The sequence below is a fragment of the Dromiciops gliroides genome, chromosome 3, assembly GCF_019393635.1.
Source record: "Dromiciops gliroides isolate mDroGli1 chromosome 3, mDroGli1.pri, whole genome shotgun sequence".
Taxonomy (NCBI): domain Eukaryota; kingdom Metazoa; phylum Chordata; class Mammalia; order Microbiotheria; family Microbiotheriidae; genus Dromiciops; species Dromiciops gliroides.
The window spans coordinates 189,477,588-189,493,023 of NC_057863.1; the positions used below are offsets into that span (position 1 = coordinate 189,477,588).

Here is a 15,436-nt window from a genome sequence, read left to right on the forward strand (position 1 = left end):
CTATGACTTTCACATCTATTATTCTCAAAATGCAACACAAGAGGGGCTAGCTAGGCAGTCCTGGAGTCAGGAGGACCTGAATTCAAAACCGGCCTCAGACACTTGACCCTTACTAGCTGTGTGACCCTTGGCAAGTCACTTAACCCCAATTACCTCACTAAAAAACAAAAAACAAACTCTGTGTGTGTGTGTGTGTGTGTGCGCCTGCGCGCGCATGCACGCACACGCACGCGTGTAAGTAAAACACAAAAGGTAAGGGTAAAAAATGTGCTTTGGAAAGTCTTTGCCTACCCATAGCTGGTCATCATGTCCTGGGGGACTCTTCTTAATAAAAGCACCATAGTATGTGGCGATATTTCTATGATGAGAATATTTCTTCAGCATATTTATCTCCAGTTTGATCTCTTCCTCTTCATCCTTTAGGGGTAAAAATACAAAATACATGTCTCAAAAGATGCATATTATTCCACTATATCCCATATAAAAGGAAATGAAGAAAAGGGAAAACAAAGTTTAAGGTACCCTTAACAGCAAGGGAGATGGACAGGCGGGCACAAACCCCTGTTCTTATGCCAAAAATTTAGTCCAAGCAGCAAATGCATAAATCACAAAGGATAAACATCAATCTGCAAAGTATACTGGATTGAACACTACTGTATCTTACACTTTTATGGGCCTCAGTTTTCTCAGGTGCAAAAATGAAAGGGGTACAACTGGTCTCTGAGATCCTTAATGACTTTTTTAAAATCCATGGGTCTTCTGATCTGAACTGTGGTTGAAGAAAAAAAATCACTTTTTCTTCAAGAGCATATTTATGGACATATAACCTAACACAAGGAAAAGTCCATTTTCTCAATCAGTAGGGTTTTACATACAGAATAAAAGATAATAGATATTTACAAAAATAAAAAAATAATATAATAATAATATCCCTTCAGAGACACCTTTAGAGGTCAATCCAATAAATAAGAGGGATGAGGCTATAAAACAAACCACTGCTACTTGTTGTTTTCTATAATCAAAACCAGCTAGGTGGCACAGTGGATAGAGTACTGGCTCTGGAGTCAGGAGTATATGACTTCAAGCCTCATCTCAGACACTTACTAGCTGTATGACCCTGGGCAAGTCACGTAACCCCAATTGCTTTAAAACATTTAAGGCCATCTCCGGTTGTCATGATGTATATCTTATCATTAGACCCAGATGGCTCTGGAGGTCAGAGAGTAAGGTTGGTTCCTTCATTTCAATCCAATTCAGTGCAAGTCATGACATCACTTCCCAATGTCATGGTCCTCTTCAACAACAAAGGACAAACAATAATAATCAAAACACTCCTTCTTGAGCCCTTTTAAGAAAGTATTGTTAAACTAAGTGTCTTTCTTGGCCACTGAAACCTTTTGCTTTCTCAAGGATGAGCAAGTAGAAGAAAAGAACACAAAACATAGGAAGAATAGGAAAGACTACCTAGCAGGCTGAAAACAAAGACTAGATGTGTTTGCTATTAAAGACATTTAGAAGGTCCTAATTTACTTCCTTGTCCCCTAAAGACCCTTTGTAAAGAGGTGGATCATCATCAACTTGGGTGTTCTGTTCTTCTATGTCACAAAGTCTGAAATCTTTTTTGTGGCACGGAACTCATCACACCCAACCTTTGGCAATCTGGCCCCCTTCTCAGAGGAATGTTTTTTAAATAACTGAAGGGAATGCTAAATTTCAGTTAAACACTAGTTAAAATGGAAAGTGTCATTTCTTTCCTTTTCAAGTTCATGGACTTCTTTGAATTCTATCCATGGGTAGAACTATGTGAGAGGTAGATAAAGCATTTGAGTGCTTACTATGTATGAGCTAGGCACTGTGCTGAGAGACAGATGCCAAATCAGGACAACATGAAATCAGACAGCTAACTAACTATGAGATAAAGCAACAGGCACAGAGAAATAAATGGAGGAATATAAGCAATATAAGTCTCCAGTCTCTCTGAAAAAGGATGCCTACTTCAAAATAGTTTCCATCTTTGAGACTTTGATGATAGAATTACAGAAAAGACATAATGATAGGGTCCATCAGAATCTCCCCACTTCCTGCCTCCTTAAACAAGCAATACTGATATAGTCTATCCATCCACACCTAAAGCTCTACCTCCAATTTTGTTGTTTTGATTTGGGTTTGTTTCTCTCTTGTAGAGGGCTGGAGAGACTGAGCAAGGAATAAGAGAACTTTTGTTATTTGAGCCCATCTCATCCCTAACCCCAAATATAGACTCAATGACCTGAGAGAAGGTAAAATTTCAAAAAGAACTTTAACTTTCAGCTTCAGTGAATGCCATCATCAATCAAGCACTAAAGAATGATGGGAAATGAGCACGATAAGAAAACTCTAACTTGTAGGAGAAAGAAAAAGGGACTTGAGAGTGAAAAGAGCTGGGTTCACAACCCAGTTCTTGAACTTCCTAGCTATAGGACTGTAGCCAAATTCTTTCACCTTCCAGGCCTTGGTTTCAGCTGTAAAATGAAGAAGTTTGACAAGATGACTGATAAGGTCCTTTTCAGCTACAACATTCTGTGATTCCATCTTTTAAATAAATAATGAAACCAAGAACATGTTCAAGGATCTTAGACAAGGCATGTTCAGAATTTAGCTCTTGAATCACACATGTCTCTCTATCAGGTAATCTGCCTCCTCAAACCCTGAATGTATATGAATAGATTAAAAAGGGCATGCATCAGCCCTGTGTCCTTTTTGGGTTAATGACAATTTCAAATATAGTTCCAGACACATAACTGAATAGAATACTATTAGTAGAACTCATTTATACACGCCTCTTATGTCACCCCTTAAAACTATGAAGACAGCCAGGAGGTGTAGTAGACAGCACAGTGCACCTAGAGTCAGAAAGACTGAGTTCAAATCCAGACTTAGGCATTTTACCCCTGGACAAATCACCTAACTTCTATGCTGCAGTTTCCTAATCTTAAAAAAACAGTGGGGGGCAGCTAGGTGGCGCAGTGGATAAAGCACTGGCCCTGGATTCAGGAGTACCTGAGTTCAAATCCGGCCTCAGACACTTGACACTTACTAGCTGTGTGACCCTGGGCAAGTCACTTAACCCCCATTGCCCTGAAAAAAAAAAATCAAAACAAAACAAACAAAAAAAAAAAACCAGTGACAAATACAGTACCTGCCTCCCAAGGCTGTTGTGAGAATAAAAGGAGATAATATTTAGAGAAGTGCTATATAAATACTTGCTGCATGAAAACCATGTGGATGCTCATTTCTCACTGTCAAATAAACAGTCCAAGATTAAACCAAGTAGCAGCTAAATAAAAGTCAATAATGTTTGATAGGTAAATCAAAAACTTTTGTAATACTGTAATAATACAAATAAACGTAACATTTTATACATCAAATTGGAGAGATTTTAGCTAATGCTAATTTTGGTTAATATTCTAGGACATGCTTATTTTTTTTTTTAATTTCAATAAGCTTTAATTTCAACATGCTTAAATTTAAGAATTTCAATAAGCTTAAATCTTTTTTTTAAAGCCTTTTAAAAAATAATAAGCAGACCTGGCATTTTCAGGTCTTTTATATCCATTTAAGTTATTATTAGGTTTTTAGCTTTTAAAAGAATATCAATCATCTCTTCCAAGCCTTACATTGAACTAGGTGTTCCTGGAATTCTTATCTACATTTTACAAACAAAGAAACTGAGGCTGAGTTAAGTGATTTACCCCCAAAAATATAACTAGGAAGGGGCAGAATTTGAACCTAAGACTCCCTCATTGTAAGTGCCCCACTCTGTTATACCACACTGCCACCTGTATGGTTTAATATAAAAATCCCCTACAATATACAAAGCTAATAATTCGTTTAACTTCATTCCACCAAGAGAGAAACCAGGGCAAGAGAAAGTAAAAATAAGCTTGTCCATTGTCCTTAACATAACCAAAAAAGAGAACTAATTACAATATTCCTACCTCATTTTCTGCTCCTTATATACTCTCACATTCATATAAAGGGTGTAGTAAGATAAGAATGACCACAAACTGTTGGCACAGTGTGTTATCTCCTGATTCATCAATAATCCACCACCTTCATCGAGTATTCTTCTTGGGTCTTCTGGCCGAAAACTGACATGAGCTTGCCCAACTAATCTTGTGGGGTCTAGTAAAAAGTCAGCATGTGACTTCAGCCATAAACAAGCACATGTTGGAAAAGAGAGTGATGGTACTCCTGGGGCATGGTTCATGTTTTATTGTGTCTAGTTCTGGGGGGTGGGGAGACCAAATAATTCATTTACCATAACTGAGTTCCTAATTGAAAAGTCAGCTCAAATTTGTTTTACTCCTTTTATAAAATCAGTAAACTTAAAAGGATCTAGTGACTTAAGACCACACATAAATTAAAAAAAAAAAAACAACCACCACCACCACCAACACTTAACCAGAATCATTTTTCCCCCCACAAAATGAATGGGGTGGGAGAAGGAGAGGGGAGGGAAGAGAGAAAGTTAAACCATTCTCACTTGCTAGCAACTAAAGGAAAACTAACATATATTTCTTAAAGACTGCCTCAAGAGAAACACAGGAGGATGGACTTCTATCTAGCTTTTTATGCTTTTTGTAATGTTAACAAATGCCCTCCACCATTTTAGATGCATAGAGTCATCCTAACCAAACAGTAAATTGTCAAACACTGGTCATTCTTTAGGGAAAGCTTGAACATTTTCAGAATGTGTTGGGTTAAATAAAATAGGTCCTTAATAGAAGTTAATGTTCTCATCTATTACACAGCTTAAGCTTTTATACCATCAAAAAAGGGTGCAGGGGGGAGGACCTTACTCTCATACATTTGTCTAGCAGAGAATCAGGGCATGGGAAAAAGATAAGAAGTGTGGGTACTGAAAGTGTATTGTGATAAATACTGTTGGTAAGTTATTATACACAATATAAAAATTTAAATACCAGCAAGCTTTACAAGATCTTAGATTGCTCCAATATGACTGTAACCTTCTAAATATCCTCTAAAAGTAATCAAATCAAATGAACCTGCCAGAAAGCCAATGTTTTAAAGTACTTCAAAACAAACAGAAAACAAGTTCTGGAACAGATGACACCTGGCAACAAGAATACTGTTGTTCAACTGAAAATGTTTCACAAACAACAGGGATGCAGGATAGTTGTATGCATTTCCTTAGCATCACCACTGTCTTCTCACATTTCCTAGAATGGAGAGGTGCTTGGTACAATTAAAATCTGGAGTAGCCAGCCTAGAGAAAACACATTCACAATAGACATGGCACTTGCCAAGTGTTTTGCTAAATGGAATTAGATGCCTAATTATTATTAACACAGCTGTTATGGTTTTGTTCTTTTTTTAAAAGTCAGTATAATGAACTAAACCACTGGTTTCAAACCAATCTTTGAACCTGAGGTTTTAAGTAAACACAAGTTTGGTGATGTTGACTCAGGGCTTTAAAACTAACTCTCCCCCCTCCCCATATATCTCCATTTATTTATTCAGATAATAAAGTGCTCATGCCTGCATACAAGATTAAGTTGCAGTGGCAGGACCATGCAAACACATGTTTATCTTATGCACCTCTGCTGAGGTCAAATTACTTTTGCCATCACCTCGCCCCGCCCCCCCCCATCTGGAAAGCCCACTTTCACTTTCAAACTTTTCTTTTCTTTTCTTTTTTTTGGGGGGGTGTCAAAAAAGACAAGGACCCAAAAGGGAAAAGCTGCCTTTCTTGGTGAGTGGAGCAAGAGGCAGCTGGTAACCTCCATTTAGTGATCTGATGCAGCTGATGCCAATTACCATCTTGGATTATAACCAATCAGCACAAAACTCTCACAGAAAAGATCTTTGTCTGCCAGTGCAGAGACTGGGGTAGGAGTTTTCACATGCTTTCACTCACTTTTATCGAGTCTAGAGAGAAAAGGGTAGGAAGGGAAGGAGTGGGCTTCATTTATTTATTTATTTTGTGGGCATGTGTATGGCTAAAAATCATTGTGGGGGGGGGGAGGTTCCATCTTCCTTTCATTGGAGTAGGCAACAGTGGCTAACCAAAGCACTCAGGCACCTTTAAAATACTACCCAAGAGTCCCCTCACTGATGTACGTCCCCATTTTGCTAATGGTAATTAGTTGCCCAGCTAGCAAGAAAGGGGACAGATAACTCTCTAGCACATCAGCTCACTGGACTGTAGCATCATCTATCTATTCCTGGAATACTAGGTGATGCTAACTGCCTTCTCAAATTATGAATGTACTGCTTCCCTAATGGGCAAAAAATAAAATGTTTTTACCAAAGATCAAAAACTTGGGAAAAAAAAACAAATTGTTCACTCTTTTTCCAAGTCTAGGGGCCTTTAAAGGGTAAAGTTCTCATGCCAGATAGTCTAAGTCCTCAAACAACTGTAACAGCAGAAATTTTACCCAGATCTGCCCTTGAATTAAAGGCAGCGAGGCCAGTTCCCTGGATGGCCTTGATGACACAAGTTTTGACTGTGACATAATTGTGTAATCCTAGCCAGTGGCATCAAACTCAAATAGAAATGCATCCCCATAGGTGATATTGACTTAGAAAACCACAAATTAATATAATCTGTGTTGTATTATATTTTTATTTCTTTTTATGAACAAATTTTTACAATTACATTGTAATGTGATTCTTGTGCCCTAGGGAGTTTTGCAGGTGTTAAGACTGTAAGGTGCAGAGAAGCACTTATACGATTAGGTCAATCAGTAAACATTAAGCACCTACTGTGTGCCGGGCACTGTGCTAAGCAAAAGTAAAGCCAAGGCTGAAGAAAGATACATTAAAATGGTCAAGAGGGTACACAATTAGAAAAATGAACAATAATTCTTCTCTCCAGTCTGGACATTTCTCCCAATGTGCAGCAGTCCCACAATTCCAATCCCCTCAAATTCAGCATATCCAAAACCAAATATGTTTCTTCTCCCTCAAATCTGCTCCTCCTCACTTCACTATTTCTGTCAGTTAGCACCACCATTCACCCTGTTTCTCAGAACAGAAATTTTGGTGTTATCTCCGATTCTTCTTTCTTCCTCACCTCCCACATTCCATAAGTTGCCAAATCCTGTCAATTTTAGTCCTTAGATAAGGCCCCCTCCTTTCTATTCCCATAGCTGCCAGGCTTTTCTTACCACAATAGCTTTTCCTTGCTTCCAGAGGCTAACACCTCTAATGCACATCTTACCTAACTCTCATATTAATCTTTCCTTAAGACAACTTCAATCATATCACTCTTCTTGAAACCCTTTGCCAGCTTCCTGCTTGCACCTTAATAAAATCCAAACTCTTTAACCTTCCTCAGCTAAATGGGAGCACTCAGCTGCCAAAGTGTCTTCTTAAAATCCAGGACTGACCAAGTCATTCCTCTGCTCACTAAATTCCAGTATATCCCCCTATTACCTCAAGGATCAAATAAAAAATAATCCCCTGATTGGCTGTTGAAGGCCTCCACAAACCTATTCCCTCCCCCCCCCCATCTTCTTACACTCCACTATTTTCATATAATCTAGGATGCAGTGACACTGACAACCTTTGCACAAGACAATCTACCTCTTAATACTGTCTTTTCAGTATCTGTCGACCATGAGTGTAAATTGCTCTCCCTTCCTCACCTCGAAATCCTGGCTTCCTGGTTTTTTTCAAAACAACTCAAATTCTACCTTCAGGTGAAAGCCTTTCTTCTTCCATTCTCCCACCGCCAGCTGCCCACTATCCTTCCAGTTCCTTCTGAGACTACTTCCCGTTTACAATGTATATATCTTTTTTTGTTAAACAGTTATTGCACATTGTCTCCCCCATTAGAATGTTAGTTCATTGAAGACATTTGCCTTTGTTTATATTGCCAGTACATAGTACAGGTATTTAATAAATGCTTATTGACTTGACTGACAGACTGGGATTCAGGGCCCTTTCTGATCTAGCATCAACCTCAATTTAAGTTTTTACCTCATTCTACTGTTCTCCATGAACTCTATGCCCTAGTCAAACTGGGCTACTTAACATCATCCAGCACATAGTTCATTATCTCCTGCATCTCTTCCTTGGTTTATGTTTTAAATCCTTCTCTTCCCTACTGTCCCCAACAACCCATATCTGTTGCTAAAATCTTACTTACCTCTGAAAATTAAACTCAAATGCCATGTCGCCCCGGAAATCTTTCCTGACCTTCTCTGTAATAAACGACCTCTCCTTCATCAAACTTCACATAACATTATGTACTCTTCTAAAGTTTATCATGATTGATTTCTGTCTTAAGCAGCTAAATGACATAGTGAACAAGAGTGACAGACCTGGAATCAGGGAGACCTGAGTTCATATTCTGGCACAGACACTAACAAGCTGTGTGACCCTTGGCAAGTCGCTTAACCAGTCTGCTTACCTCAGTTTACCTTCCAAGGCTGTCACAAATGAAAAAATATCTATAACATACTCTGGTAAACTTAAAGCTATATAAATGCTAGCTGTTGTTGTTATAGTTAGTGGTGACTTGTATAGGTGTTACATAAGTTCTATGAGTATAGAAAGACTGTCTTCTTCTCTATCTTTGTATCCATCCAACCATCATCTACCACAGGTGGCATTTAATAAATGTCGGCTGGCTGGAAAGGAGTTGCTTGTACTCAGATTCTCATTCTGCATGGCCAAGTGTATCAGGTTTCTCAGAGTGAAAACCTGACAGACAATGGTTTCTAAATTACAAGACACATCTGGAGGGCACAAATTATTCCCAAGTATCCGTTATCATCTTCTTCAAGGAATAAAGGAGAAGAAAACAAAATAAAACACTCCACTATCATAGACCCAGATCCAGAGACCAACTAAATGAAACCAACCCCCTCATTTCACAGATGAGGAAAATGAGAGGTTATGGGATATGTCCCAAAATAAGTCAAAGGCTGGATCTGAACCCAGGTCTTCTGATTACAGAGCCTATGCTCTTTCCACCTGTAACATTTTTTGTTGTTGTTTTGCATTGGTTTTTTGTTTTTAAATTTTTTTCTCTAACACTGTAACTTGTGTAACCTCAAAAAAAACATATCCCAAACCTTATAATTTCTGGCCTTGTGAGTACACACTTACCAAATGCAACAAAGGCCTAATACAAAGATCTATCTTGCCTGAACTTCCAGAAAATATACTAAGCCACTTGTTGAATATCTCCAGATGTCTATGTCACTCAACCAGTATCCAAATGATCTGATATGGAAGAATTAGAAGACCATCCTAAAATTAGGGAGGTGGTTATGGTAGGATTAAGATGGGGAGTTGAGAGAATAAAGGATACCTCCTTTGTGATTCAAAGTTTAATTTTATAGGTGGGGAGGGAAGAGGGTCAAGACCTTCTTCCTCTTACAAAAATCACTCCCTTCCCCTTCCTTTTGGTGTCAATTCACTTAAGTCATGTTACCATGATGACTGAAACACAGCTCAGCAATCCCAGTAATCACAGGAAGACCAAAAACTGTGGTTTCTGTGGCAACTCCCAAATCCCCAAAACTTATGTGCCATGCTGTATAACATATGCTGCTCTGTAACTCAAACTGTCAAGCAAATGAATAATCAATAACTTCGGATTTTTATTTTTCTCAACAGTCTAAGTAAAGTAGTGAGGATTTTCTAATGATCTATAGTAACGGTAGTTTCAATTCAGTTCAGTTGTTTTTCAATTTTCTCTGACTCTTCCTGACCCCATTATTTTGGGTTTTCTTGGCAAAGATACTAGAGTGGTTTGCCTTTTCCCTCTCCAGCTCATTTTACAAATGAAGAAACTAAGGCAAAGAAGGTTAAATGACTTCCCCAGGGTCACAATGCTAGTTAGTGTTGATATAGAAAATCACATAGCCTCTGATCTTGTCTATCTCAAACAGACCCTGGCCTGGCTGTGTTCCAAGATGCAGCTGCACAATCTCTGCTTTCCATCCTTGTCTGTCTCAGACAGGCTCTGGCCTTGAGGTACCCCAGCTACAATGCCAAGCCTCCCTTAACAGTATCCTAGCTGCAACACCAAGCCTCCTCTAACCACTAGACCCACTATGCATCCTTTGTTCTGTGAATAACTGATCTCATCTTGGTTTGACCACACCCACTCTTTTTGTATATAATCAGGTGGGCTACAAGACTCATTGCTCATTGTTGGAGGGATGGAATCCTCCCTTTGAGTCCTCGTATATTGAACTCTCTCGAACTCCCCCCCTCTTCCCCCCCTACCTCAAGAACCTGGCTGAGTATCTTCTGTGTCAATTGTGCCGTAACAGTGTCTAAGGCTAAATTTGAACTCAGGTTCTCCTGACTCCAGGGCCTGAACTCCACATCCACTCTGCCACCTAGCTGCCTTTTTAACCATAGTTACCGTCACCAATATTTCACTCTTACCAATAGTAGAGACAAGCAACAATCTATAATGGGAAATAGGTAACTGGAAAAGTTAATCAACAGATCTGTATCTCACTATTATTACAGGCTTTCCCTAACCTGTTTCCTATTTGTTCCACAAAAACAAACCATTATACAAGGTCATTTGGGTAAGGGTGTTCTGGCATTACAATTTAAAAGGATTGATTTCCATATATTTAAAGAATCAATAAAAAAGAATCAATAAGATGAGGGGTTTTGTTTCTTTTGGAAACATGATGAAGAACTGGGGACAGGGGGTAGGGGTGGACCTTAGGTGTAGGAAAGTAGGCATGGGCTTATTTGTCAAGCATCATTTATTTTGGGGTGCATCTATATGACTAGGAGAAAAATTTAACCCTTACTAAGACCTTTACCACAAATCAGAAAGGATGATAGTGCTGCAAACATAAGGAAGGAGGGAGTCAGTGATCCAGAAAGAAGACTTCTTCTAGAAAAAAAAAGGAAAAAAAAGTTGTAGGCAGCTAGGTGGCACAGTGGATAGAGCACTGGCCCTAGAGTCAGGAGGACCTGAGTTCAAATCCAGCCTCAGACACTTGACACCAGGGGCAAATCACTTAACCCTGATTGCCTCAAACATGCAGGACCATTTCCAATTATCCTGATGTATATCTTGCCACTGGACCAAGATGGCTCTGGAAGAGAGAGTGAGTTGATGACCTCACACAGCCCTCCCTCACTTAAATCCAGTGCAAGTCATGACATCACTCAGATGTCAGGGTCCTCTGTGGGAATGAAGGACAAACAACAACTACAGTAGTCAAAAGAACAAATAAATGAAAATCAGATCATGAGCAAATGGAATCTTAATCTATTTATAAGAGGAGAAAATATGGCCAGCAATGGCTAGAAAACAAGAGCATTTGTCAAGAGAAAGATGATTGTGCATCTCTGGCCTCAGTTATATGCAATTGAAAGCAACGTCTCCAACAATGATGGACAACATATTCAATATTTCCTGGAACCCTTGATAATGCTGTTCCCTCAGAGGTCCACACCAGAGAACCCTGTTTTAAAGGTTATCAGGACTGCTGATAAACCTCCAGAAAAGTCACTCCTTACATGCAGAATCCAAGCTCAACAAACCAAGCCAAAGCACCAAATTCCATGCCATGATGGATCATGTCACAGATAAGCCTTCCATCCATTCCTACAATTACAACAAATTCTTCATACTGACCTCTTAGAAGAAAATTGTTACTTGATTTGCTACATCTTCAAAAGAAAATAATGTGCTAAAAACCCTAGAGCCACAATTTAACAATTTAACTCTTTTCAATCCTGTTTCACCCTTTGTGACCCCATTTGGGGTTTTCTTAGCAGAGATATAAGAGCAATTTGCCTTTTCCTTCTCCAGCTCATTTTACAGATGAAGAAACTGAGGCAGAGTTAAGTGACTTGTCCAGGGTCACACTCAGCTAGTGTGTGTCTGAGACCAGATTTGAACTTGCAAAGATTCCTTACTTGAGGTCCAGCATTCTATCCACAGTAGCCCCTAACTGCCCCCCATAATTTACTGATTCTCAACCACATGCCTCTTGCCTCTTCTCTCTCTGTCTTTCTCTGTCTCATTCTTGTACTAATCTGAATCTCCATACTCTGTGGTGGGGTTGAGGAGTATAAATATTTCAGAGAAAGGATCCCTCAAAATTGGGAGCATTCATCTCCTTACAGACTCAATTCCCCAAGTCACCCAACTCATTAAACTTCTACCTAGAGAATGAAAATAATCCAGCTGTAACCCATCAAGAAGCAGTGCTTTTTTAATCTTAGGGAGCTCAAAAGAAATGCTAAAGAATAGTGAGGGCAGGGCCCAATGATGGCACCTGACAGTGAACAAGCATAGGCAAACTAATCTTATAAACCTTGCCTCCTGTGGACATTAAGAAAACCTAAGTTTTAAGCACCTTCCTCACCCTCCAATTCAAAAGAGGAGCCCTTTATTTACTATTCCTCAGTGCCTCATTGGAAGTGACCCTTGATTTTTGAAAGTGATGCCAGTAGAACACAAGTTTTAGCAAACCTTATGAAGCCCCAAAGGATTCAACTATAGGCCTGACACAGCCTAGCACACCTGTGATTTAAGGCCCTGCCTAAGTACAGAATGGCTGCAAGGTTTCAGCCACAGGAATTCTCAAAGAATCTACTAAGTCATAGATGGATTGTGAATAGGGGTGTGGGGGGAGAAGGGGAGAAGAGAAGCACACCTACACCAATGAAATTATTTATAAGTACTTTTTTTTAAGTGAGGCAATTGGGGTTAAGTGACTTGCCCAGGGTCACACAGCTAGTAAGTGTCAAGTGTTTGAGGCCGGATTTGAACTCAGGTACCCCTGACTCCAGGGCCGGTGTTCTATCCACTGTGCCACCTAGCTGCCCCTTATAAGTACTTCTTAAAGAAACTCAAGGAGTTTTACAAACTCTGAGCTGCTTAAAAGGTACAGTATAAATTTCCCTTCGTTCACAAATTCTGGATTTTGGGCAATTATGTACTCAACTGATTCTGACTGCTAATCACTGACCACATGCAAGTAGTTTATGTAATCACACCCTAAAAAGCAACTGCTCCTAGGTGGGAAAAGTTCTTAATACTTCAGAAGAGAAATCCAGTATACCACATGCAAAGGCTGTATTATTAGGGATAAAGCCAAAGGAAGTTTTCAGCTAAGCTAGTTTAACTAAGGCAAAAAAAAAAGTTAAGGAAAGCAATAAAAACAACTGGGAAGCAGCTCCAGGATTTAGTTGAACATATCATATTCTCTGCCTTCCAACAGGTTATGAAATGACAGCAATAGTCATTATCAGTTGTATCCAAATGGAGTATGCTATCCAACCAGTGAGGTGCTGAGCAATGAGGATTCAAGTGTTTCACAACCCAATACCCCCTCTAAATCTGAAGGCTTCCTTTTCATGTATGCTGACCCAAAGAAAATACATAAAACCTCACAGTGCATTTCTAGACTCAAGTGAAGATCAAATAGTTTATGAAAATGTGCTCTAACAGAAGATAGTCTATTTAGTGCACTTTTTGTAATGTTTCTTGACTTCCAAATCAACATGGAAAAAACCACAATGCTGCAAACATAAAGGAAACAAAAATAAAGCCAAGAGACAAGAAAGCAGGAAGAATTTGGGTTCTAAAGTATGCCAGCAAATGTCAACAGTGCTGTACAAACACATGTTGGGATAATTTGTATGAAAGGCTACTTAAGCACAGTGCTTCGTTTCTGTTTCCCCTAAGCTATTATGAGAGTGATAGTAATATTTAAGTTTTGATGGTAACATTCCTTTGAGTACCCAAAGTATGTTTTCTTCCAGGTGCTGACAACATAATGAGTACAGGGGAATGTCCATGGTTAATCTCTACCACCTCCCCGCCCCCCCCCCCAAAAAAAAACCCATAGTTAGACCATGAGGACTTTTTGGAAGCACTAAGAAAAAGTTGTCTCCCCCTTCATCTTCCTTAAAGATAATTAATTTCTCTCCAAACTCATGGACCTTCCACTCTTCCTTTTTAGCATCCAGTATTATGTATTAGTGGGCAGTGCATTTTTTGCTCAGCTTACCTTTTTCCATTTGGAATTGATATTTTTTAATATATGTAATTTAATTATCAATAAATGTATAAGGTTTGGTACTCATTTCTTGGCTGCACATGATAAATTTTCTCACTAAATGTACGTGGTATATAAGGGAGTTAATATTATTCCCACTTAAGAGATAAAAGAAACCAAAATGAATAAGAAACTGAAACCAAACTGAAAAAGAAACCCAAACTGAATAACTTGTATAGGATCACGAAAGAAAGGTGATTGTCATGGAAGGCAATGTAGTAAAAGAGAAAGAACATCAAATTTGGAGCTAGGAGACCTGGATTTTATCTCAGTGCTGCTACTGTGAGAAAATCACAGCCTGGATCTGTGAGTTCTTCATAGGGAGGGGGCAGCTAGGTGGCACAGTGGTTAGAGTGGCCCTGGAGTCAGGAGGAGCTGAGTTCAAATCCAGCCTCAGACACTTGACACTTACTAGCTGTGTGACCCTGGGCAAGTCACTTAACCCTCATTACCCCACAAAAAATAAAATAAAATAAAATCGGGAGACATGGTATTTTCCCAACTTACCTGACAAAGTTGCTCTGAGGACAGCTACTGGTAAAAACACAAAACGCTATGCAAATGTGAGCAATTAAAATTACTTGTTATACTCAAATGCTATTAAGAGGACAGCCTCACCATCAGGCTCCCTTCCCTTTTACTATCCACTTTTTTTTTTTTCCATTTCTACCACATCACTATGCACACCAAGAAAAGCCCTGAAGGTTATACCTAAACTCAAAATTGACTTGCCTCATTCAACAATTAACCCATAAACCTATTTAAATTTCCCTATATCAGATGAAAAGCTGATAACTGCCTGCAAATGTGCTCGCCTGGGTACTCTCAACACAACAGTCGCAGTGTTGCTGGGATAACCACACATTTGCAAAATCATGAAACTCAAAGCAAAGCCTTGGTATGAGCTATTACGAAAGTAAGAGAGGATTCCTGCCACCCTCTCCTATGACCAGAGCTTGAGAAGCAGATCTGGCTGGCTGTCTGCAACATTCCAAGCAGGAGAGAGCAGAAAGGCAAACAGCGAGCTGATGAGCTACTAAAGGCCAATTGTTCTCTCCCCTCCTTTAAAAAGTATTTCCAAAAAAAAAAAAAAAAGTATTTCCATAAGATATCCCCACCATACATTTAATCTCACAATTAGCCTTTTAATTTATTTCTAAATTCCTGCTCTGCTCCTGGCAAATGGGTATTTAAAAGGAAAAGTTGGAGCACCTGTATTTATATGAGCAAGTAGTTAGAGACCTGCCCACAAACTATTTTCTAATACTCTGGAGGTGAAGATACTCAACCTTTCAAGTTCAGGCAGTCTCTCTTGTCCCTGTGCTGCTCTCTGCCTTATCTTACCTCCTGTGACAGGAACCATCTGCATC

At 39.2% G+C, this 15,436-nt stretch overlaps 1 protein-coding gene across 1 annotated transcript in view; it reads right to left on the minus strand.

The window, feature by feature from the left end:
- Positions 1 to 15,436, minus strand: part of MAP4K4 (mitogen-activated protein kinase kinase kinase kinase 4) — a 289,640-nt gene that overhangs the window by 107,649 nt on the left and 166,555 nt on the right. The window contains 1 exon segment of the mRNA XM_043994116.1: positions 292 to 417. Coding sequence (XP_043850051.1) covers positions 292 to 417 — 126 coding nt within the window.